The 20,861-nt window shown below is 48.1% G+C and overlaps 8 protein-coding genes across 8 annotated transcripts; 3 read left to right on the forward strand and 5 right to left on the reverse strand.

Moving 5' to 3' along the window:
• Window positions 1-376: 376 nt before the first annotated feature.
• On the reverse strand, window positions 377-1,456 carry N7487_009613 (zinc-binding alcohol dehydrogenase family protein; the record flags this gene model as incomplete). The annotated part of the gene is made up of 1 exon (XM_056877343.1): window positions 377-1,456. One exon carries the CDS (start codon window positions 1,454-1,456, stop codon window positions 377-379), a length of 1,080 nt encoding a protein of 359 aa, XP_056725923.1.
• A 708-nt stretch (window positions 1,457-2,164) lies between these two features.
• Window positions 2,165-3,393, reverse strand: N7487_009614 (Zn(II)2Cys6 transcription factor domain-containing protein; the record flags this gene model as incomplete). The annotated part of the gene is made up of 2 exons (XM_056877344.1): window positions 2,165-3,274; window positions 3,325-3,393. 2 exons carry the CDS (start codon window positions 3,391-3,393, stop codon window positions 2,165-2,167), a joined length of 1,179 nt encoding a protein of 392 aa, XP_056725924.1.
• A 1,010-nt stretch (window positions 3,394-4,403) lies between these two features.
• N7487_009615 (DUF1993 domain-containing protein) lies at window positions 4,404-4,916 on the forward strand (the record flags this gene model as incomplete). The annotated part of the gene is made up of 1 exon (XM_056877345.1): window positions 4,404-4,916. The coding sequence occupies one exon, from the start codon at window positions 4,404-4,406 to the stop codon at window positions 4,914-4,916; it is 513 nt and encodes a 170-aa protein (XP_056725925.1).
• Window positions 4,917-5,254: 338 nt separating this feature from the next.
• N7487_009616 (uncharacterized protein) lies at window positions 5,255-6,725 on the reverse strand (the record flags this gene model as incomplete). The annotated part of the gene is made up of 4 exons (XM_056877346.1): window positions 5,255-6,373; window positions 6,436-6,464; window positions 6,526-6,569; window positions 6,637-6,725. The coding sequence occupies 4 exons, from the start codon at window positions 6,723-6,725 to the stop codon at window positions 5,255-5,257; spliced, it is 1,281 nt and encodes a 426-aa protein (XP_056725926.1).
• Window positions 6,726-8,040: 1,315 nt separating this feature from the next.
• N7487_009617 (uncharacterized protein) lies at window positions 8,041-9,835 on the forward strand (the record flags this gene model as incomplete). The annotated part of the gene is made up of 3 exons (XM_056877347.1): window positions 8,041-8,201; window positions 8,262-8,890; window positions 8,976-9,835. The coding sequence occupies 3 exons, from the start codon at window positions 8,041-8,043 to the stop codon at window positions 9,833-9,835; spliced, it is 1,650 nt and encodes a 549-aa protein (XP_056725927.1).
• A 685-nt stretch (window positions 9,836-10,520) lies between these two features.
• N7487_009618 (uncharacterized protein) lies at window positions 10,521-11,702 on the reverse strand (the record flags this gene model as incomplete). The annotated part of the gene is made up of 1 exon (XM_056877348.1): window positions 10,521-11,702. One exon carries the CDS (start codon window positions 11,700-11,702, stop codon window positions 10,521-10,523), a length of 1,182 nt encoding a protein of 393 aa, XP_056725928.1.
• Window positions 11,703-12,735: 1,033 nt separating this feature from the next.
• Window positions 12,736-18,005, reverse strand: N7487_009619 (type I polyketide synthase; the record flags this gene model as incomplete). The annotated part of the gene is made up of 3 exons (XM_056877349.1): window positions 12,736-16,037; window positions 16,111-16,521; window positions 16,586-18,005. The coding sequence occupies 3 exons, from the start codon at window positions 18,003-18,005 to the stop codon at window positions 12,736-12,738; spliced, it is 5,133 nt and encodes a 1,710-aa protein (XP_056725929.1).
• Window positions 18,006-18,882: 877 nt separating this feature from the next.
• On the forward strand, window positions 18,883-20,614 carry N7487_009620 (Major facilitator superfamily domain general substrate transporter; the record flags this gene model as incomplete). Its single annotated transcript, XM_056877350.1, has 3 exons — window positions 18,883-19,703; window positions 19,764-20,245; window positions 20,313-20,614. The coding sequence occupies 3 exons, from the start codon at window positions 18,883-18,885 to the stop codon at window positions 20,612-20,614; spliced, it is 1,605 nt and encodes a 534-aa protein (XP_056725930.1).
• Window positions 20,615-20,861: the final 247 nt, after the last annotated feature.

Below are 20,861 nucleotides of genomic sequence, written 5' to 3' on the forward strand. Positions count from 1 at the left end.
ACAATGACTACCCGTCACCTGCTCCACAATCACTCTCTATCCGACACGGACTCCGTAGACCTGCTGATATCAGTATCTAAGGTACGTCCCACTCATTGCCAAATGCTAAACCGTCGACCAATTTTCTCATACTTCGTGGTAAGTCGGATACCACCTGAAACCAACGCACAAATAGCACTATCAGTACGCACCGAATTCTATACTCACTATAACCGATGTTGTTTCCACTTCTGCTATACCCGTCGGCGCAATTCCTTCCTTGCCCAATAGGCTCTCACACTCGCGAGGATATTTTTGGCTTTCTAGAAGTAATTTACATGCGGAGTACTAGCTATTGCCAAAACAATTCGGCAGTGTGTTTTATATGAGGGATATATCATTGAGAAATCTCTAAAACAAGTTTGGTACCGCGGGATTCTCCTTTGCGAAGTTTCTGAAGGCCTTCCAATATCCCATCAAATCCTCCCCTTGTGACTGTAACAGGTGGTGCCTTCACATCATGGCACAATCGGCCCAGATCGGCATAAAATTGGCTTAGAACTTTGTGATCGTTGGGTACAACTGGAAACGTGGGACCCAATGGGGCCAGCAGAGAAAATGGGCGACCAAAAACAGTATAAACCATCAGGAATTTATACTCAATGTCTACCTTTTTCGGCTTGCCTTGATCGAGCAGTGTTATAACTCGCCCTTTGGACAACACCTCCGCGCAGAATTGAGAAGATTTCCCTTCCGAAAAGCAGTCCAAAGCCTTGGTGATGTTTGGATAGGCTTTGGAAATTTCCCTGATCGCGGTGGGTGATTGGTAATCGAATACGGCGTCGGCGCCGTAGCTTTTGACAAGATCGAAGGACCGTGGAGATGCCGTCACAACAACGTGAAGACCAGCCCGTTTTGCGAATTGAATAGCAAACAGTCCCACATTGGAGCCACCCGAATAAATGAGAATTGGTGTTCTTTCGGATAAGTTTGCTTTTGAGCTAGTGGAGATATCTTCCCAAGAGATATCAAGATATGACAGTGCAAGCACGGCAGTAGCTGCTGGGATCCCGTATGTGGCAGCCTCAGAATGGCTGATTCCACCAGGTATCTTCCAGGCGAGTTCCCCATCGACTTTCAAATATTCAGCAAAGGAGCCGACATCAGGGTACTGGCCACCATGCACGAAACCAGCTACTCTGTCTCCTACTTTCCAACGACCCGCCATGGCTTTCCCAACCTCAGACACCTCCCCGGCATAATCGCAACCGATCAGACTTTTATTTGGAGAAATAAAGTCGATATGCTTGAAGTCGATTGGGTTGAGAGCAACAGAATGCACCCGAACCAGGATCTCACTATCGGTGATTTGGGGAATCGGTAGGTCTGTGACTTGTGCACATTGGCCGAATGAGGAGCCAGAGGCGAGATTCAGTATTTGTTTTGGCAGAGATCGAGTTGCCACAAGAGCTTTCATGTTGACTGAGTGACTGTAATAGAAATCGAGAGAGGAACTTTATTTGAAGTACTGCATAATATACTCAGCACTTGTGAGGATTTATAGCAAGCAATAAGTATAGATACCATACGGCGCATTATACCAGCCACATCTAATGGGGTAACTTAAAAGTCCGACGGAATGTTGACAGTGGTAGCGTCACCACAGTCGGCTTGATTACTATTCACTAAACATATACATACACAGGGCTCCTAGCCGCTCTACTCATTCGCCCCGTTTTTGTTCCGTCCCTAATTGATTGAAAATTAATTTGTTTCTTCTTATAAGAAGTCTAGGCGGCCACAGACTACATACAGAGTAGGGGGTTTAAAGAACCTTCAATCGTAGAGATGCTAACTCTACACTCCAGTAGGATGTCTGAAATTCTCGATGATTAATCTTTGTGGTTCATTTGATTGGCTCGTACCATCGGGTGGCGCCTGGATCTATGGATCCATGGGCGCCTCCCGAGGTCGCAAGTGGCATATTTTACGAGTACGAGCGCTAGTCCCGAATACGATTGGATTTGCTTCTCCACTTTTCCAAGATTGGTAAGAAGTCGTTGCCGCAATCACATTGTCACAATGAATAATTTTGTTTATCCTATTCGAATAGCAAAGATTATGAAGCAAATATTTCAGGTATTTATTTCGTTTTCCATTGGCCACCTCATTAATTGATCGCGTTCTACTCCCAAACTTGCTTAACGGGCCATTCAATATGGTGCTGCCAGTCTGGGGGAAGTAACTGTTGAATTTCTCCTAAAACCACACGACCCCAAGACCCCACACACCAATTTTGCTGGGCCATGTGCAAAAATCCACAATAATGAGCCAGCACAACCAAGGAATATAGTTGCCTGCTTGTGAGATCGCTTAGATAGACCTCAGGAGCTCGAATAGCAAAGCCACCAGCAAGGGTCATGGACGTAGGCTGTAGCAATGTGAATGCTGCTAGTTCGCGCAAATAAGTTATGACCCGCTCATAGATGGCAGTATTATGATGAGCAATTTGCTGCCCACATTGTGCGTTCAATTTTTCGAGACGATCAAACGCAACGAGGACATGATCAGGCCAAGAAATTTGTGGTGCAGTCACGTCAAAAAGCGGAGCAAAGTTGCTCTGTCGGAGAAAATCAGGCTCGGCATTAACGACCGCTTGGACTCCGCGGGAGAGAGTGAAGATTTCAATTAAGGAATTGAGGCTCGGGCCTTCGGGAGAGCCGGAAGTGAGTGCACTTCCTAGGCTGAATGCCACAACAAGACCGGCGAAGCTCATCATTGCTTTGACATTAGATCTGTCAATATTGGATAGTTGCTCCGAGAACATGGAGATGGCCACATTCTTGTGCGACATCGCGATACTAAGCCACTTCGCTTGGCTGTTATCAGCGCGGAGGTGTGATAAATGTAGAGCGGATAGCCCCAAGATGCCGTGCATGAGAAAAGGTTCCTGTAAAGCCTCTTGCAAAACCATAATTTCCCAGACCTTTCGGGTTTCTTCGTTGCGGGCAAGGAGTTTGTGGGTTTGCATAATCCACTGCAGCTCAAGTTCTAACTCCTCCATATTCAACACAGGACCAGTGGAAATCTGTGCCGACCCTATCTGATTCAAAAGCGCCGATGCCTCATCTTCAGAGATGGTGGCATTTGGCGTCTGACCTGTGGTTGGGGACTGTTTATTGCGCGAGGGCTTTCGCGACTGTTTGCCGGCGAAGAAATAGGGAACCTCCGAGCTGTAGACACATTCTTCCTGTCGCTGGGTACAGATAGTGCAATTTGGTCGTTGCTCATCACACTGGGTCTGGGGTCAGCGAGTGGGCGTTGATAAAGGGATGTTCTGCATACCTTCACCCTCCTTCGCTTGCAATTGGTACAACCATGGCGGGATTTGTTGTGCGAGCGTCGATAGACCATCTCAGACCTGCATTCCTTCTGATATCACAATTGTTGTTCTACATGAGTGCCTCAGAGAGAGCACAAAAAGATAAAAGATTAAAATTCAGCCTGAGCGGATTGATCACCCACGTCACCGAAGGGCGGAAGGGGGTATCTGACCCAGCCCCACTAAACTATTTCAGGACTAGTGCTATCCGATATCCATGGATATGTTGTGACGGATCTAGAGGCATTGGGGTCTACAGAAGACATCCAGAGTTAACATAGTTCTTCAAATCAACCACCTATCCTCATAAAGTCAATCAATGTTCTGTGGCTGACTATTCTCGGTAAAATCTGCACTCAATATGGTATGTGTAGCAGCTCCTATTACTAGTTTAAGGATTGCTATGATATCTGATAGTTTGTTTTATCTGAACAACTTGATTCTAATTTCTATGCCTCTATTTCCTGTTCATCCAATCCTGACTAGAATGCTACTATCGATATAGTAAGTCACTTTGGCCATTTTGGGCTAAGTTCTATGACAGTCTGTGGCGAGCAAATACCAGACTCATCATGGCCGCTTTGTCATTTACTTAGATCTATCCTGGACTAGAGAACTTAATTGGTCGAATTCGTTGGATATTCACGTGTTTGACAGCTAACACATATTTACTTCATAAGGGGAAAGACTATCAGCATGATTTTCTCATAGCCAATTAGGCCGCATTAACAACTATATATCTTTACCTCTATTCCCAGCAATCTATATCGGGTACTAACCAAGATGCAACAAAACATAAGATATACAAACTAAGCAAACATAGGTGGATTCAAATCCTAGTTTATTCCAACAAAGACAATGTCTAAACGTGAGCCTGTCCATTGGCCCTAGCATTTTCAGCCCCCAAATTCTAACTAGAGATGGTTAGTTCCGACCCCTCCCCCTCTACAGGTGACCATATAACCTCGACCTGGAAACATTTCTCTCAAACTCTTCAAACCTGTTCACTCACAATTTCATACATCAAACCTCTTACTTCAACATGGTCCACACTTTCTATGACGGAACCATCGCGGTAACCCAACACATCCTCGGCTCACTGTCCCACTTTCTTCAACAAGCCGAGAAACACCCCAATGCTACGGATCTGCTCAATGCACGTCTATGCGAGGACATGTATCCAGTGACCGACCAAGTGCGCATCGCAACCCAATTCTCAGAAAACCTGGTCGCCCGACTGACCGGTCGGGAGCCGGTGGTCACTGAAGGCAAACCAACCACATATGCCGAATGCTACGAGCGCATTGAGAAAGTGCTTAAAGCTCTCGGCGAGGCTGACAAGGACGTTGTCAACCAGCACGCCGATAAGCTTAAGCTCACTCAAATGGGCCCCGAGAATGCGGCGGAAATCAGCGGTGCTGTTTATGCCCATACCATTGCTTTGCCAAATATTTACTTCCATCTTACTACCGCGTATGGCATTTTGCGGAAAGAGGGGGTGTCGTTGGGTAAACGGGACTATTATGTCGGTTTTTTTTCTCGGGGATCCGCTTAAGGAGCTAGCGCAGTCAGTTGCCCATGATGTAACATTAACTTGTTAAATTTATCCGAATAGGGTCTTAACAATTGGACAAGGTTTTGGATAGATTTTTGTAACACTCCACAATCTAATTGGTCCATATGTAGACAACAGATTTCCTCGTCACTTTAGTGTTCAAAGCGCCTCGAGGATTGACTTACTACGGCTGAGCGGACGGGAAGCCTTATTTTCTGTGCCCTATGTTCGTATATATCATGTTACAGGTGAGAGATGATTAGACTGTACAGGCATCTATATATTGACTTGGGGTAGGTTGTACAGGTCAAAGATTTATATATAATTTTATACCCATGTCATGAAGGCGAGTGTCCGCTCCTGGTGTCAGAGCGGATGTCAAACTCCTGAGTACAGTAAATCCGATCATCAAGAGGAACTCCTGCCCCATGATCCTGTTGTTCAAACTTTGCGATGGATTGCTGGGTCGTGATGTTTTCAACATCGGTTCCTCGTTCGTTACCCTTGCCCCAAACTTGGAGCGGAATATTATCCACGCGATCCGGATCTTCCATGATTCCACCCGTAGGCAGATTTATCGCATCTTGACTAGAGTGTCCTGCATTGCAGTGTCCAGTGAGCATAGTACCTTTTGCTGAGCTGCGGAAACTGGGTCGAGAGAGATGAAAAGGGCGTGTTAACGAGAAGGATGCGCGGGACTGCGAGCTAGCGGCCTTCGAGTAGGGATTGATTTCTTTGTTACCGGTGCTCCGGGATGGCCGTCCAGGGGTGCTGTGGTACTGGAAGGCTCTAACACCGAACAGCTTCCGAAGGAGCGGCCACCAGCACATCATATTGGCGACAAAGATAGCGGTGCTAGCCTCACGTATATACCAAATCTGGTACACGGTGGTAAAGGGGGAGGCAAAGTTAAAATATTTATTCAGGATGGCGGCAATTATCGTGAACAGACCCAGGCTCATCACGCAGAGTAGCAGCATCTTCCGGCGTAGTGGAAGCCTCGCCTTGACGATAAGCGGTATCGGAATGGCAAACACAAAGGCGTCTGATGAAATATTGAAAACTGCCTGTGTGATTGAATAGTGTTGGTACGTGGCACATTGCAAATTCGTAACTGGTAAGGCCCAATATTGTGAGAAGGGTCGGCAGTACACGGCGTAGTAGGTCACCATAATCACGACAAAACCAAGTGCCACATAAACGGCGAGAATCTTGACATATAGGTTGGAGGGCAAGTTCTTGGTGATTCTCCAGTAGAGTATCAACAGGCAGACTTTTACCCCCCAGGTTACAAAGAGCATACATTGTTCCAGCGCAATAACAATTTTGCTCCCGAGGATACGGTCGTGAACTTGTTGGGGGTCAGAGAGTACCTCATCGTAGTCGCTCGGCTCCATCAGGTTTGTCGCGTATCTTGCAGAGATTTGAATCAAGATCAACAAGGATGTATACATTAACTATCGGGATCAGATCCTTAGTCAGTCGAGAGTCACGAATTGGGCCAAAGCAGGGGACTTACAAATGTTGCCGTCATCACATAATCGTCCCCTGGAATGTGCGATTGAGCAGGTGAGTTATGGCTCAAGCGAAAGGAAGGAATTCTACGTACATGATATCCCCTGGATTGATATATTTGACATTAACCGGGAGGCTCTGTTTATAAAGTTAGTATCTATTTCAATTCTCTTCAAGGTCCAAGATACAGATAGTTCACACATACATTCGGCCAATGTAGAGTACCACCCCAATACTCCAAAAGATCACGGCTTCTACCAGGAGTTGGTGGGGTGTGGGCGATACGTTCCCCATTCTGACAGGGAAATGGTCGCCCTCCTCGTGAAGACAATGTACCTTACAAGGTCACAGGAGTAAACATCGGAGTAAACATCAAGCCTGCTAGAGGAGACTTGGGGAATATGAGAGTTGAGGATATTGTTGACACTCAGAAGTGGAATTGGGCTCGGAATTGCCGGCATAATTTTCTTTCAGCTCGAAGGATCGATAGATTCGGTCGGGCGGATCTGAGTTTAGAAAAAGGACTATTGACAGGGGGCCATAATAAAATTTCGTGGAATCGATCTAAGCTTGTGCGTGAGCTATTAGTGCCCCGATCTAGGAGAAACAATCCCCAGAGATCTGGTATGGGAGGATTAATGAAGACGATTATAGGAGAAATGAGAGTTATAGATGGGCTTTGAAGGGACTTTGAGGAGCAATTGACACTGCACAGCATGTCTGTGATGGTCTCTTGTCTTTTGGTGGACTTTAACTTTTATTTGGTAGCCTAATCCCTCAGGCCACCAATGGTGACCGAACAAGGTTATTAAAATAAAAGTTAGATGCTTCTCTCTATCCTCTTCTTTCCCTTGTCCACCTTGCTCCCATTGAAATCTACATACACATTATTGCTCTATCTCCAATGTACTCCGTACTACTATCCCTACTCTCGCCATGGTCTACCGGTATGGATTGACTGAGCGGGCCGTGAGCCGGACCTCCCGAGATCGGGACGGCCGGAGTGCCCCATACAAGGAAGGCCCGAGCCCATCGTTGATCCCTTGTTTCTTGGCATTTTCGATAAATGGGGGCCATTTCTCTTCTTCGATGGACTACTATTCCTGCAGAGTTGTTGGTTCATTCGGAGAATTTTAGCACATGTCAACGTGCTTACTTGCTTTCTTCACACGCTCTCTCCGAAGATCGAGGCTATCAGGCCATTATTATTATTCCAACCCCCAACCAAACCCTTAGCCCGACCGTCGTCATGGAATGCTAATAAATGGGTCTGTCACCACAGTGGGGTTCTCACTGGTTTTAGATTGGGCCCCTGTGGCTCGTTAATTTCGACTGAGTTGAGACCATGCCCCAGCTCGAATGGGGGCGAAGAGTTTAATGGTCTGGGATTGCATTGTTATTATCGCACCTCACGATCATTGTCTTGTATGTATCCACCCGCCTTCGACGAATAGGGAAGCTTTTGCATTAAATTTCCGGAACACTAGCGGGGCTTCATGTCTTGCTGTTTTTCTTGCCTCTCTCTCTCGATCCCTATCTTATGTTCTCGACTAGTCCTTGTTGCGCTTCTTGTTGACTTCAACTTATATCATTTGACAGATGATACACCATGGTCGCCGAGAAGCAAACTGCCCAGGTCGGCGAGACTAGGGCCAGGAACAGCACGGAGATAGACACAGTGCGCCTGGAGGCTGCTCTGGGCCATAAACAGGAACTGGTGCGGAATTTCGGGCTTTGGAGTGTGACAAGCTTGGGGATTGTGATTGCCAAGTCAGTGATTTGAACTTTTCCACCGTCCGTGCCCTTAACTAACTTTTGAGAATGTATTAGTTCATGGGCCGCAACCGGCGGCACAATTGTGACTGCACTCATGAATGGAGGCCCGATGGCTCTTCTCTATGGCTTGATACTCGTGAGCGTCTTCTATACGGCGATCTCGGCCTCGCTAGCCGAATTGGCATCTTCTATGCCCTCCGCAGGCGGAGTATATTACTGGTCCACAGTATTAAGTGGGAAGTATGGCCGCACCGCCGGATTCTTTACAGGTTACCTTAATGCCTGCGCCTGGCTCCTCTCGGCCTCGTCGATGAGTTCCATGCTAGGCAATGAAGCGGTGGCCATGTATTTGCTTCGGCATTCTGACGTCACTTGGCAGTCCTGGCAGGTGTTTATTGTCTTCCAAATTGTCAATTGGACATGCTGTGCAATAGTATGCCTAGGGAATCGATTTATCCCTTTGATTAATCGAATCGCGCTGGTCTTATCAATGACCGGGCTCTTTGCAACCGTGGTGGTCCTCGCCGCGATGCCAAAGAAACATGCGAGCTCTTCGCAGGTCTGGACGCAATACTATAATATGACTGGCGGCTGGTCCGATGGGTTGTGTTTTATCACGGGGCTACTTAACGCTGCCTTCGCCGTGGGGGTTCCTGATTGTATCAGTCACTTATCTGAAGAGGGTATGTTGAATGTGTCGAGTGCCGCATATCTCGTCCCACCTTTCCAATGATGATAATGAGATTCTAACTACCATTGTTATTTTAGTTCCTAAGCCACAAATCAAAGTCCCCCAGGGTATCATGATACAAATGTTGACAGCCTTCACTACCTCCTTCGTTTATCTGATTGCCCTTTTCTATTCGATCCAGGATATCGATATGGTCTTCAATACCAACGTGGGCTACTTTCCTACTGCTGAAATCTACCGACAAGCTACAGGATCCACCGCAGGTGCCATTGGACTCATCGCTGTGCTCTTCCTAGCTACCTTCCCAACCCTAGTCGGCACGTTTGTGACTGGCGGACGGATGTGGTGGAGTTTAGCCCGGGACAACGCAACCCCTTTCTCGAACTATTTTGCGCAGGTCCACCCTACGTTAGACACTCCCGTCCGTGCCACCGTCGCTATGAGTGCTCTAGTTACCTGCATCGGCTGCATTTACGTCGGCAGCACAACAGCCTTCCAGGCCCTCATCTCGTCCTTTATCGTGCTGAGCACTCTATCTTACTTGGGTGCTATCCTCCCCCATGTGTTGACTGGCCGTCGGAACATAGTCCCTGGGCCCTTCTATATGGGCAAGACCCTGGGAATGGTGGTGAATATCGTCTCGTTGGTGTATATCATAGTCACTGTGATATTTTTCTGCTTCCCATTCGTAATGCCTGCCACCGTTGGAAACATGAATTATACAAGCGTCATCACTGTCGGTTTGATGACATTGACTGCATTGTGGTGGTTCGGCTTCGTCCGTGGGAGGACCGAGTACCGAGGTCCACACTACAGCTTCGAGACTGCCAAGCAATTGACGTGTGTTCAAGCAAACAAGGAGAGCGGCAGTCCTGTAATTGCGCTCCCGAAGGAGTCCACGGCAGCTGCCCTTGATAGGCATGCGCTGATGGAATGAATACTACTTCTATGACGAGTATGGGAAAAATAGGAGAGATTAGACTTCTAACGTGATGAATACAGATGCAGGTTGACAGAGCTCTCTTCCCCGCATTTGAGACTTTGAAGCCTTTGTTTCTTTGTCCCTTTATCTATATGAGATCATTAAGAGAGTAGCTAGGTCATCGTCAGGATCTATCGTTGACTTCTGTCGAGTACTTCTTGTTTCTTGGACACATAGAGGATATGCACCATCCTATTTGCCTTGTGGATGCCCGTTATATCTTCACATATTAGACTTCTCCGTAAATATAAATACATTATGACCGATACATCACCTACACCTATACTCACCAGTCCTGTGCTGTAGCTCGAGTTTATCGAGTGCCTTTACCATGTACATATAGTGCTTCTGTGGATCGCACTGTAATCAAACATGTTAGGAGTTAACATCCATACGGGACTGAAAAGTGTCGCATGCTGATCGGCTGTGCTTGCTTTCCGGAAACATTATGTGGACCTCAGTGTCGTGTCTGAAGGTTTCTACCGTATAACACGAAGTGCTTTTGGTGATATTCCTTTACTATTTGCTCCAGTGGCTTGGTTATCCATGTGGTACTTATGCCGTACTTATGAAGTGAGGTCGATCGAGACTAGATTAAGTCCAAAGAGACGGCAGGATAAAGGGATGAAATAATGTCCCGTCAGATACGCGCTGAGAATTGTGGGCAACCACATGCATCTGGTGATAAACTACCCATGCCCATCGTTAAAGAAAATTTATCCAGTTGGTTCCCGATAGCATAGATAGCTAAACTCGGGTCTTCTGAATCTCGAGAAAGAGGCGGTTGATCCGTTTTGGTGTTGGGAGCTTGAAGTCCCGCAAAAAGACGCCATTGGTCTTCCTGTGACTTATCGTCAAAGTCTGGCACCAGAATAGGTTTGGTCCCCCTATCTAGGCAAGACTTAAGCAACGTCATTAACTGATCGAGCAGTGCGACGGCAGAATTGATTCCATGCCGAGTTCCCTGTACCAGGGTTGTTGCGTACGTCGGTGGAATCACCCCAACAAAGGATGCTGGGGGATTTGTTTCCATGAGCATGCCCTGAAGGTGAACAAGACTTTCTCTTGATTTGAGAATACAACCCACCAGGGCGTTGATCATGGATGGATCGACATTTTTGTCCGACGTTGTAAAATATTTTGTCATTGCATAGTAGCCAGGGCATTTGGCGACTTCATTAAATGCATAGTCCATCGTCTGGCCTAGGATACTAGATTTCTGCCACTGGTCTTTTGCCCTGGAAATCTCTGGAGTCGTTGATGCGCACGCCCACTCGAAACCACCTAGGAAACAGGGCTCCGCGTGGATAAAGGCATCCGCAACTAGGTAAGGCCGCCAAGAAAGGAGAAGAGTCCGACCTATTCCATGTGTATGTGCCGAAGGCCCACGGGCGCAGAACAGGTGGCGGATGCCATGCGAATGAACGATCCACGAGCGATCACTACTGCCATCTAGGACCTCATATCCGCCTAGCAAAATCGCAGCTGCAAGTGTCTCATCTGCCAGTGCGGCTCGTGTATGTAGGAGTGCAGCTAGATGCTTTATACCCCGCCCATACATATGACGAGCGCAAGCTATGATTTCCTTATTGCCTCGCGCCGCTCCCATTCGTAAGGAAGTCAAGGCACGGACTGCCCAGATTAGTGCCTGCGGAAATGTGGACCACTTGCTTCGTATAAAGTTCATCCAATTCACCTCCACACGGGAATTGAAGGAAGCGAGGTAACTTGGAAAATGGTAGTCCAGCCATATTTCAAATGATTCCTGCGTTTGTATATTAATCGCCTGGTGGATCAAATTTGGAGCAAAGGCTTCGTCCATTGTTGGTTGACCGTGTTTTCGCGTGATATGTCGCGTCTGGTCCCTGAATTTGTGGACACGATTATAACCTGGACATGCTGAACCCCAGTCGATACACCGCCGACATTCCGGACGAGTTTGATCGCACTATTTATGCTTTAGTTTATGTTACTTGTATTATTTTTTAAAAGTTGTCTCTTGCAGGAAAAAAACGGGTGACAGGTTAGAAATGACAGGGTACTGCAACATATCAGCACTAACCTTGACCTTGCGCCTTATACACTGCAAACATCCTTTACTATGGGGACCGCCCATCTCTATTGTCTATCTGGTTGTCCTAGGGTGTATAAGATAGCCTTATGGACAAAAGGCTGGATGGTAAGAGTTCTACCTCGAATTGGTATATGAGATAGAGGAATAAGGGGTGTGATAAGGTTTCTTTAGCTCGGCTCTACACCGCTCCGGCAGAAATTAAACACCGCACAGACATGGGTGCCTTAGAGCCTCAGGACTGGTCTAACCAATCTTGGAAGGTTAGATCGTCAGATCCATGACCCCGGGGATACCACCGAATTACGAACCCAACATAATTGGAACTATTTCAATATATTTCTCTCTCACGAAGAACCGGATACATACGACCATAGGGTGTGGAAAACAGGGCTTCCCGTCCGCTCAGCCGTACTTAAGCCACACGCCGGTGAGTTAGTAGTTGGGTGGGTGACCACCAGCGAATCCTCACTGTTGTATGTTTTTGTTTTTTATGTTGTTCTTTTGCTTCGCTAAGAAATCCCCATACAGCCATCTTTCGGGATGAGTGTCGTTTGCATCTTCACTGTACAAGCTTCGAAGTCTGTGCATATGAGACTCTCTCAAAGCCATCAAGCATCAATTGCCATTGGAATAAAATCTAAGTCTCCATTGGCAAGAAACCCTGCTTAATCACCAAATGCTTGGTCAGGCTTATACTGGCAGCGACTTGGACAGTACGTGATATAGTATGATCATGTACGATGTAATAGAGGACCGGGATCCTCACTATAATATATATACTTCACAGAACTATATGACTAAATAAGTAATCAATCAAAGACTGCACGGTTGATGTGGTCTCATTGAAGATCAGATCAATGGGTAGCTGGACAGCAACTAGCTGCGCGAGTCGACTACGAAGCATGATCCCCATGTACGAATCACAGCCAAGGCCCGCGAAAGAGGTGCTCCATGCTGATGGCGGCACTGAATGGCGATCGGGATAGCCAAGTATAATGGATACCTCATCTTGCACCAGCTCCAAAAGCATGGGACGGCGCTTTGCAGCGGGGACTTGACTGAGCTGGTCCTCCCAGCAAATCCCCACACTCACCTCGGTGGCAGGCGTTTCCGGGCGAGACGGTCTATTTTTTGTCTCAGACGATTCGAGAGAAGCGCACTTAGGGGATGCGGAAGTTGCGGAAGATGCAGGAGATGCGGGCGGGGCAGGCTTCGAGGATTGGTGTCCAGATCCTAAGTTGCTTCTAGGTGCGGGCGAAGGGGCCTTGAGCCAATACGTACGTCGCTGGAAGGGGTAGACAGGCAAATCGGTTTTACGGGCGCCACTTCCGTCGAAGACGGGTTTCCATTCCTGTCCAGATGTTCCCGCAGAAGGCTGAATCCCGCGAACCCACAGCTGACCAAGTGACTTGAGTAAGACGTCAACCTCATTTTGCTTGCGTTGCGACGTAGCAATTGCATCGGGAACATAGATTGAAAGTGGAGCCGACGGGCCAATCTCAACAAATGTAGTGACACCTGCGTCGCTGGAGAGGGTGTGAAGAGCATCTGAAAAGCGGACGGGGGAAATGACGTGCTGGATCCAGTGCTCAGAAGTCAACTCTCTGGCTTCTATCAGCTTACCCGTCAATGTAGAGACCAGTGGGATTTTGGAGCTACTGTTGTCTGGCAATGGGGAGATATGAGAGATCGCTGCACGTAGAGAATCTAGAGTGGGCGCCATCATGGGGGAGTGGAAGGCATGGCTCACTCTAAGCCGGGTGGTAGATCGTCCCTGCGCAGCGAAAAGACCCTTGATAGAAAGAGCTGACTCGGTGGGGCCAGAGACCACGACAGAGTCGGGTGTGTTGATAGCAGCAACTGTAGTGGTAGCTTCTAGATTCATATAGCGGATCACCCCATTCACTTCCTTCTCAGTAGCTGAGATAGTAGCCATCGCTCCTCCTTCGGGCAAACCTGCCATCAAAAAGCCTCGTGTAGTGACCAACATGGCAGCATCGGCGAGCGAGAGATAACCGACAGCGTGAGCCGCAGCTATCTCGCCGAGAGAATGACCTGCGACATAATCAGGTCGAATACCGAACGATTCCAGTAAGCGGTACATGGCGACTTCAAAGGCAAAAACCGCAGCTTGAGCGAAATCAGCACGATCCAAAAGGCGCATGCCGTTGCACGGGTTGCCCTCAAATGAAGAGTCGATAACCTCGGATAATGGGCGATCCAGCCGCTGGTCTAATTCTTTGCATGCTTCGCGGAATGCTGCGTCAAACCGAGGAAAGCGAGCACACAGCTTCTGACCCATACCAATTCGCTGGCTACCCTGCCCAGAGAAGAGGAAAGCGAGTCGAGATTGGGACTGGGAACGCCCGGATTTACTAGCTTTTACCATACCAGTGGAAACGCCCGGATGAAGCCGACCCTCCGCAACAGCCATTAATGCTTCGTGTAAGTCCTCAGCAGATGTAGCTGTCACAGCGGCTCTATGTGAGAGGGGTGAGCGTGTGACAGCAAGGGAGAAGGCGACATAAAGAGCGTCCTCGGTATTACACAAAGTCGCCATATTGCGAGCATATGCCTGCAACGCCTTTTCATCTGCCCCGGATAAGAGCCAAGGATACACATTTCCAGATTTCTCTCTGAAACAATCCTCTTCATGCTGCTTCTTGGAATGTACATGTTCCAAAATGACATGTGCGTTCGTGCCACTGATGCCAAAAGAAGAGACGGCGGCCCGGCGTGGGCGGTCATCAGGGGTCGATGGCCACTTTTTAGCTTCGGTAAGTAGTTCAACTGCACCGCTTGTCCAGTCGACATGAGGAGTTGGTTGAGATACATTCAGGGAAGCAGGTGCAATACCATGCTCCATAGACTTGACCATCTTAATCACACTGGCAATACCTGCTGCTGCCTGCGTATGACCAATATTGGACTTCACGGAGCCCACCAGCAGTGGTGTGGACCTGGCCTTATCTCCGTAGACTTCAAGTACAGCGCGCATTTCAATTGGGTCACCGAGCATGGTCGCAGTCCCATGGCCGTCAAGAACATCCACGTCGGCAGGTGAAAGTGCGGCACGTCGAAGTGTCTGTTTGATAACCTCTTGCTGAGCTTGCCCGCTTGGGACAGTGAGACCAAATGAGCTGCCATCTGAGTTAACGGCTGAGCCACGGATGATGCTGTGCACAGTGTGCCCATTGCGTCGCGCATCTGATAGTCGTTCTAGAAGGACGAGACCCACACCCTCAGACCATCCAGTACCGTTTGCATCGGCTGAGTATGGCCGACAGCGACCATCCGTTGACAGACCGCGCTGTCTACTGAAAGCAATAAACTGGCGAGGTGTAGACATGATAGTTGCGCCTCCGGCTATAGCCAGCGTGCTCTCACCTGTCTGCAAGGAAGCAACAGCCAGATGAATTGCACTTAGTGACGAAGAGCATGCTGCATCGACGGCCATGGATGGGCCTTTCAAATCGAACGTATACGAGATACGACCGGCCGCAACACTGGGAGATGAGCCGATGTCGAGGTGGGCTTCGTGTTCATGTCCTTCTCCTTTTCCATGGTTAAAACGACTGGCATAGTCGGCGTAAATCATACCAATAAAAACACTGGTTAATGTACCGCGAAGAGAGGATGGGGCAATTCCAGCTCGTTCGATAAGCGAGTATGTAGTCTCGAGAAGGAGCCTCTGTTGCGGATCAGTTGCAAGGGCTTCACGAGGTGACATTCCAAAGAACTCCGCATCGAAATCGGCCATGTCATGAAGAAAGCCACCACGGCGTGCAACACAAGTCCCAGAATTATCAGGATCAGGGTCGTACAATGCATCGATATCCCAGTCTCGGTTGGTAGGGAAGTCAGATGTCAAATCGAGACCGTCTGATACGGCACGCCATAGATCATCGGCAGATGAGATATCCCCGGGGTAACGGCAATCCATGGAAATAATGGCGATTGGATCCCGGCCATCGGCTTCATTTGGTGCTTGTGACGCAGCTGCGTCATCCTGTTGTTGACTTCCGAAGAGTCTATCATAGAAGTACTGGCTTGCCGCAGCCGGAGTAGGATTGTCAAATGCAACTTTGCAGATCGAATTAGCATTGTCGTTTGGTTTTCTAACAGTGAAAACAAGGTGAGGTATTCAAGTGCTCACAGGTTATAGGCAAATCCAACCCAGTAAGAGACGAAAGTCGATCCCGGAGAACCACACTTTTCATTGAATTCAAGCCAAGACGCATGAAAGATTCTTCAGGGTCAATATTTTCAGACCTGATACCACTGCCACAGACAGCAATGCATTCCGCTAACACAAGTGGTCCAATTGTGTCTCTGTTCAGCAAGGGGGCAGCGAGCAGACGACAAGCCGTACCAGTGTGCAATAAATCCAGCACAGCGATTCGCTTAGGCTTCCCTGATGCTGTGACGGGGATAGCTTCGATAGTGTAGAATGAGACAGGCACTTTATAATCTGGCAAAACGGCTCGGCAAGTCTGAAGCAGCTTCGTCATATCTAATTCGACATGAGGCTCGGCCACAATGAAGGCAGCAGGCACTTCTCCAAGTACTTTCTTAATGTAAGTGATACAGCACAATCAAAGGTAGTTTAGGGTGAGCCGTGAAATACTTACCATCATGTGGGAGCCCAGTAACGACGACATCAGCAACTCCAGAAGCCGCGCTGATGGCCCGCTCCACTTCGCCTGGATGGATGTTCTCACCACCTCGGATTATTAGCTCCTTGAGTCGACCAGTAACGGTCAAAGTCCTCTGTCCTGCATCCGGCCCGGTCTCCGTGAGACGCCCTAGGTCACCGGTGCGATACCAGCCATCTTCAGTGTTGGATAAAGGTACATTGTCGTCATTGTATCCGAGCATGAAGCTTGGGGTGCGGACACAGATCTCACCCTCATCCCCGTCCATAACCTCAGCTGATAGCTGACCATTTGTGGTCAAACCTCGGACTTGGACATCAATGCCCTTGACGACTGGTCCGCAAGATCCTTCAGGGTAATTATCTCCTGGACTGGTTGTGGCGATGAGACCACACTCAGTGCATCCATAGTGATTAATCAAAGGGATTCCGAGAATTTTCTCAACCTGGGTACTGAGTCCCATAGGTGCAGCTGCCCCAGCATTTACGCATGCTCGAGGTCTGATGAAAGCTAAAGCTTCCTGGGCAGAATGCTGTGTGAGCTCGCGGAATGAGGTAGGTGCGCCTGCAATGATGGTTGTCTCTCGGCGCTGTCGAAGACTGTCAAGCAGAGGTTCATCACCAACCAAATGGGTGCTCGCACCGGCAGCCAGCGTACCAATGATACATAAAGAATGACCGAAGGCATGGAATAAGGGCAGCGGCCAAAATATCTTGTCGGTAGACGAAAGTCCAAGTGAAGGTATATAACTATTCACAGCGGACCACATCCACGCACGCTGACAGGACAAGACCCCCTTGGGATATCCGGTGGTACCTGTGGTGTAATGTAACCAAGCTGGCTCATCCAGACTCAAGTCGTCGAGTGGCTTCTGTTTTTCCGAAGGAGGATTCAAAGTACGCATTGACCAGTCCTCGTACCGTTCAACAGTGAACCCTTCTACCTCCACACTCTCTTTTGGATCTGCCAAGGAAGGTTCTTTATTGACCACGACAACCACGATTTTCGTGTTGATCTTTGCCTTCCTAGCGGAAATCGCAGCAGACACCCTGCTAAGATGGAGACTGTCGGTAATGACAACATGGGCCTCGCTGTTCTCCAAAATCCTGGTTAGTTCTGCCTGGGATGCGCGCGGATCCAGAGGGACGCCGACCGCAGCAGCACGCGTGATGGCGAAAATACTCTCAATCGCTTCAATGCAGCTCCCAAGGATAACGGCCACCTTGCTTCCCCGAGTGACCCCTGCGCCCACCAGGTTGACTGCTATTTGGCCTGTCCGGGTGGCAAGTTCAGCATAGGTGACATTGTGACCTGCCGGTGCGGAAAAGGCTATTTGTTCCCCCCGAGTGTCCGCATGTTGTTTAACAAGGTCTGCCACTGAGTAGATCTCAGCCATGGTCACTAGATAGAAATTGTAGCGACTAAAAGTTGGATTGTCTTTTCTTTTTGTTTGTATCCAAGAGTAGAGGCTGATTAGCGCAGGATGTTTTGGCTTTTATAGCACTTAGTGAGACTGAGACCTAAACATATGGAAAATTGCCCGCCTGTGCTACATAGTGTGTTAAAATAATTAGTATGACATCAAAAATAGCATTAACTATGCACTCGTATTAAGAAACTTGCTGGTGATAAGTGATGTTGCGTACTAAGCACAGAGGCACACGTTACCCTGACTGTCACATTCCCTCGTATTCCCCAGATCAAAATTAGCCATTACCAGGATAGAGCATCCACTTTTAAATGTGAGTGCTCAGTTTAGTCATTATATTGTTAGTCAGAAATGCCTAATTGACTAATTCCCCTTCGATTTGTGGCTTCGGGACAGGCGGGTCCTGGTTGACGGATGATGAGCTTAGTGATTAGTGTGATCTCCACATAGTTAACTTAGTAATTTGTCAATTTGGTTTGATTTGATGAAATAAGAGCAATCCCTATACGATAAGCAACTTGCGAGATACGCTGGCTTCGCTCATTTGAGTCATTTCTGATTGGTGGGATGGCTGCGAAGATAGGGGCTTACAAGGTTACGATGAAGTTGTACAGGGATTGCATATCGCTAGGACGAAAATGGTAATTCCCGCTTATTAAGTAATAAGAGGACGCGCGTGGCCAGGTGTCTACGAATGCAACCTCGAATTTGTGTGGTTTGGTAGTACTTTCTATTCTCTAATTCTGTCTGTCCTATTTGGGAAGCTGGGTGACCAGGTTGCTCTCACGGGATCCCTTGAATACGGTTTCTTTCATATCCTTCACGCCAAGCAGCTTTCATAGCCATGACAACCGTGACGACACTGACCTCAGAAGTGCCGGCATTGGCGGAATCATGCGATGAAACACGCGACAAGGTAGTTTTGGAAAACGAAAGGGACTCGCCAAAGCTAGATGGGAAAGTTCTATCTGAGTCGTCGGAGAAGGATGACAAGTCGGCCTTGGAGTCATTCTGGATTATCACCATAATAACTGGTGTCACTTTCATCAGTGTCTCAGGAACTGGGATTTTGACCACCGCACTTCCTCGTATCTCGACCGACATCAACCTCCACCGCGATCTGATCTTCTGGCCGGCGTCGGTATATGCTTTATCTGCAGGGTGCACCTTGCTAGCATTCGGCTCCGTTGCGGATGTGGTTGGCTCTAAGAGAATGTGGCTGATCGGGAGCGGCTTCTCGTGTCCTCTGATTCTTGCATGTGGACTGGCCCGCACTGGTAACCAGTTCATCATTTTCCGTGCTATACTAGGACCCTTTGTGGCTATGTGTCTCCCGACATCCATGTCGCTAGTGACGGCATCCTTTCCGCCTGGACGTAAGAGGAATATTGCCTTTGCAGCGACGGGGATGGGACAGCCACTGGGCTATGCGTTAGGTCTAATTCTCGGTGGTGTTTTCACCAACACCATAGGCTGGCGGTGGGGATTTTATATCACCGCCATTATCGATGCCGTATTGTTTGTCGGGTCCGCCTTGATCCTCCCAGCGGACCCTGATTCGATGAAGCTATGCCGGGCTACATGGCATAAGCTTGCATACAGTATCGATTGGATTGGCGTATCAATTCTGGCTTTGGCATTTGGTCTCCTATCCTATGTACTTGCGTGAGTCATTCTTAGTTCTTGTATTTGATTCCTTATCCAGACTTTGCTGACATTCTATAGGATGATCACATATACCTACAGGAACATGTCTGAGCCTCAATATATCGTGCTGCTCATCATCTCTATATCACTCCTCCCTATCTTCTCGCTTTGGGTCAAATGGCAGGTAAAGCACAACAGGCCAGCCTTGATTCCAAACGCTTTATGGCGAAATCTGCCGTTTCTTTTCATCTGCGTGGCCATGTTCTTCACATGGGCCGGGTTCAACTCTTTCCAGTATATATCAACCCTATTCTTTCAGGACGTCCAGGATATCTCGGCACTTCAAGCTTCCATTCGCTTCTTGCCCATGGCTGTAGTTGGCGTGGCCACCAACATAGTTACTGCCCATTTGGTGTCAAAGGTGAATGTGAACCTGCTGCTGGGGGTGAGTGCACTGATGACAGCCATTTCACCTATCTTAATGGCGGTCGCTTCCCCCAGCTGGACATATTGGGCTGCAGCTTTTATTGCTATGACTTTAAGTCCAATCAACGGCGATGGTGAGTAATTTCCTCAATTTGTGTCTCTAATACGACCAACGCAGATGCTGACTTATCATTGGCCTAGTGCTATGGACTGTGTCTAGTCTGATAATCTCTCGGGCATTCCCTGATGACTCAATGGCTCTTGCTGGGAGTGTCTTCAATACTATCTCCCAGTTGGGTAACTCTGTTGGACTGGCTGTCACTGCCGTCATTGCTGCCTCTGTCACTGCTCATGATGATGGCGCATCTTCTCAAACGGGCAGTCAGCTTCTAGAGGGATATCGTGCTGCGTATTGGACTATATTTGCTGGAATGATATTAGTCTTCCTAGTGAGCTCTCTAGGGCTGCGTCACGTGGGAAAGGTTGGTAACAAGCAAGACTAAGAGCTGTCAATGGTTGAAGAAGATGGCATGGACTCGAGGAACCCCTCCCATTCTTTCTTTGAGTTGGTCTTGGTTGTTTATACTATCAGTGTACAGTTTTTGGAACTGGAGATGGATATAAAACACGAATCATTGTACCTATTTCAAAAGGGCTCACTAGCCACACATAAATCAAATCGTCCAGCGTGAACATCAGTCTCAAGTGGGCTATATACATTCGGATATACACTGCTAAATATTGAGTTAA

This window comes from Penicillium crustosum, assembly GCF_028827405.1.
Source record: "Penicillium crustosum strain IBT 35664 chromosome Unknown utg000004l_segment0_segment0, whole genome shotgun sequence".
Classification (NCBI taxonomy): domain Eukaryota; kingdom Fungi; phylum Ascomycota; class Eurotiomycetes; order Eurotiales; family Aspergillaceae; genus Penicillium; species Penicillium crustosum.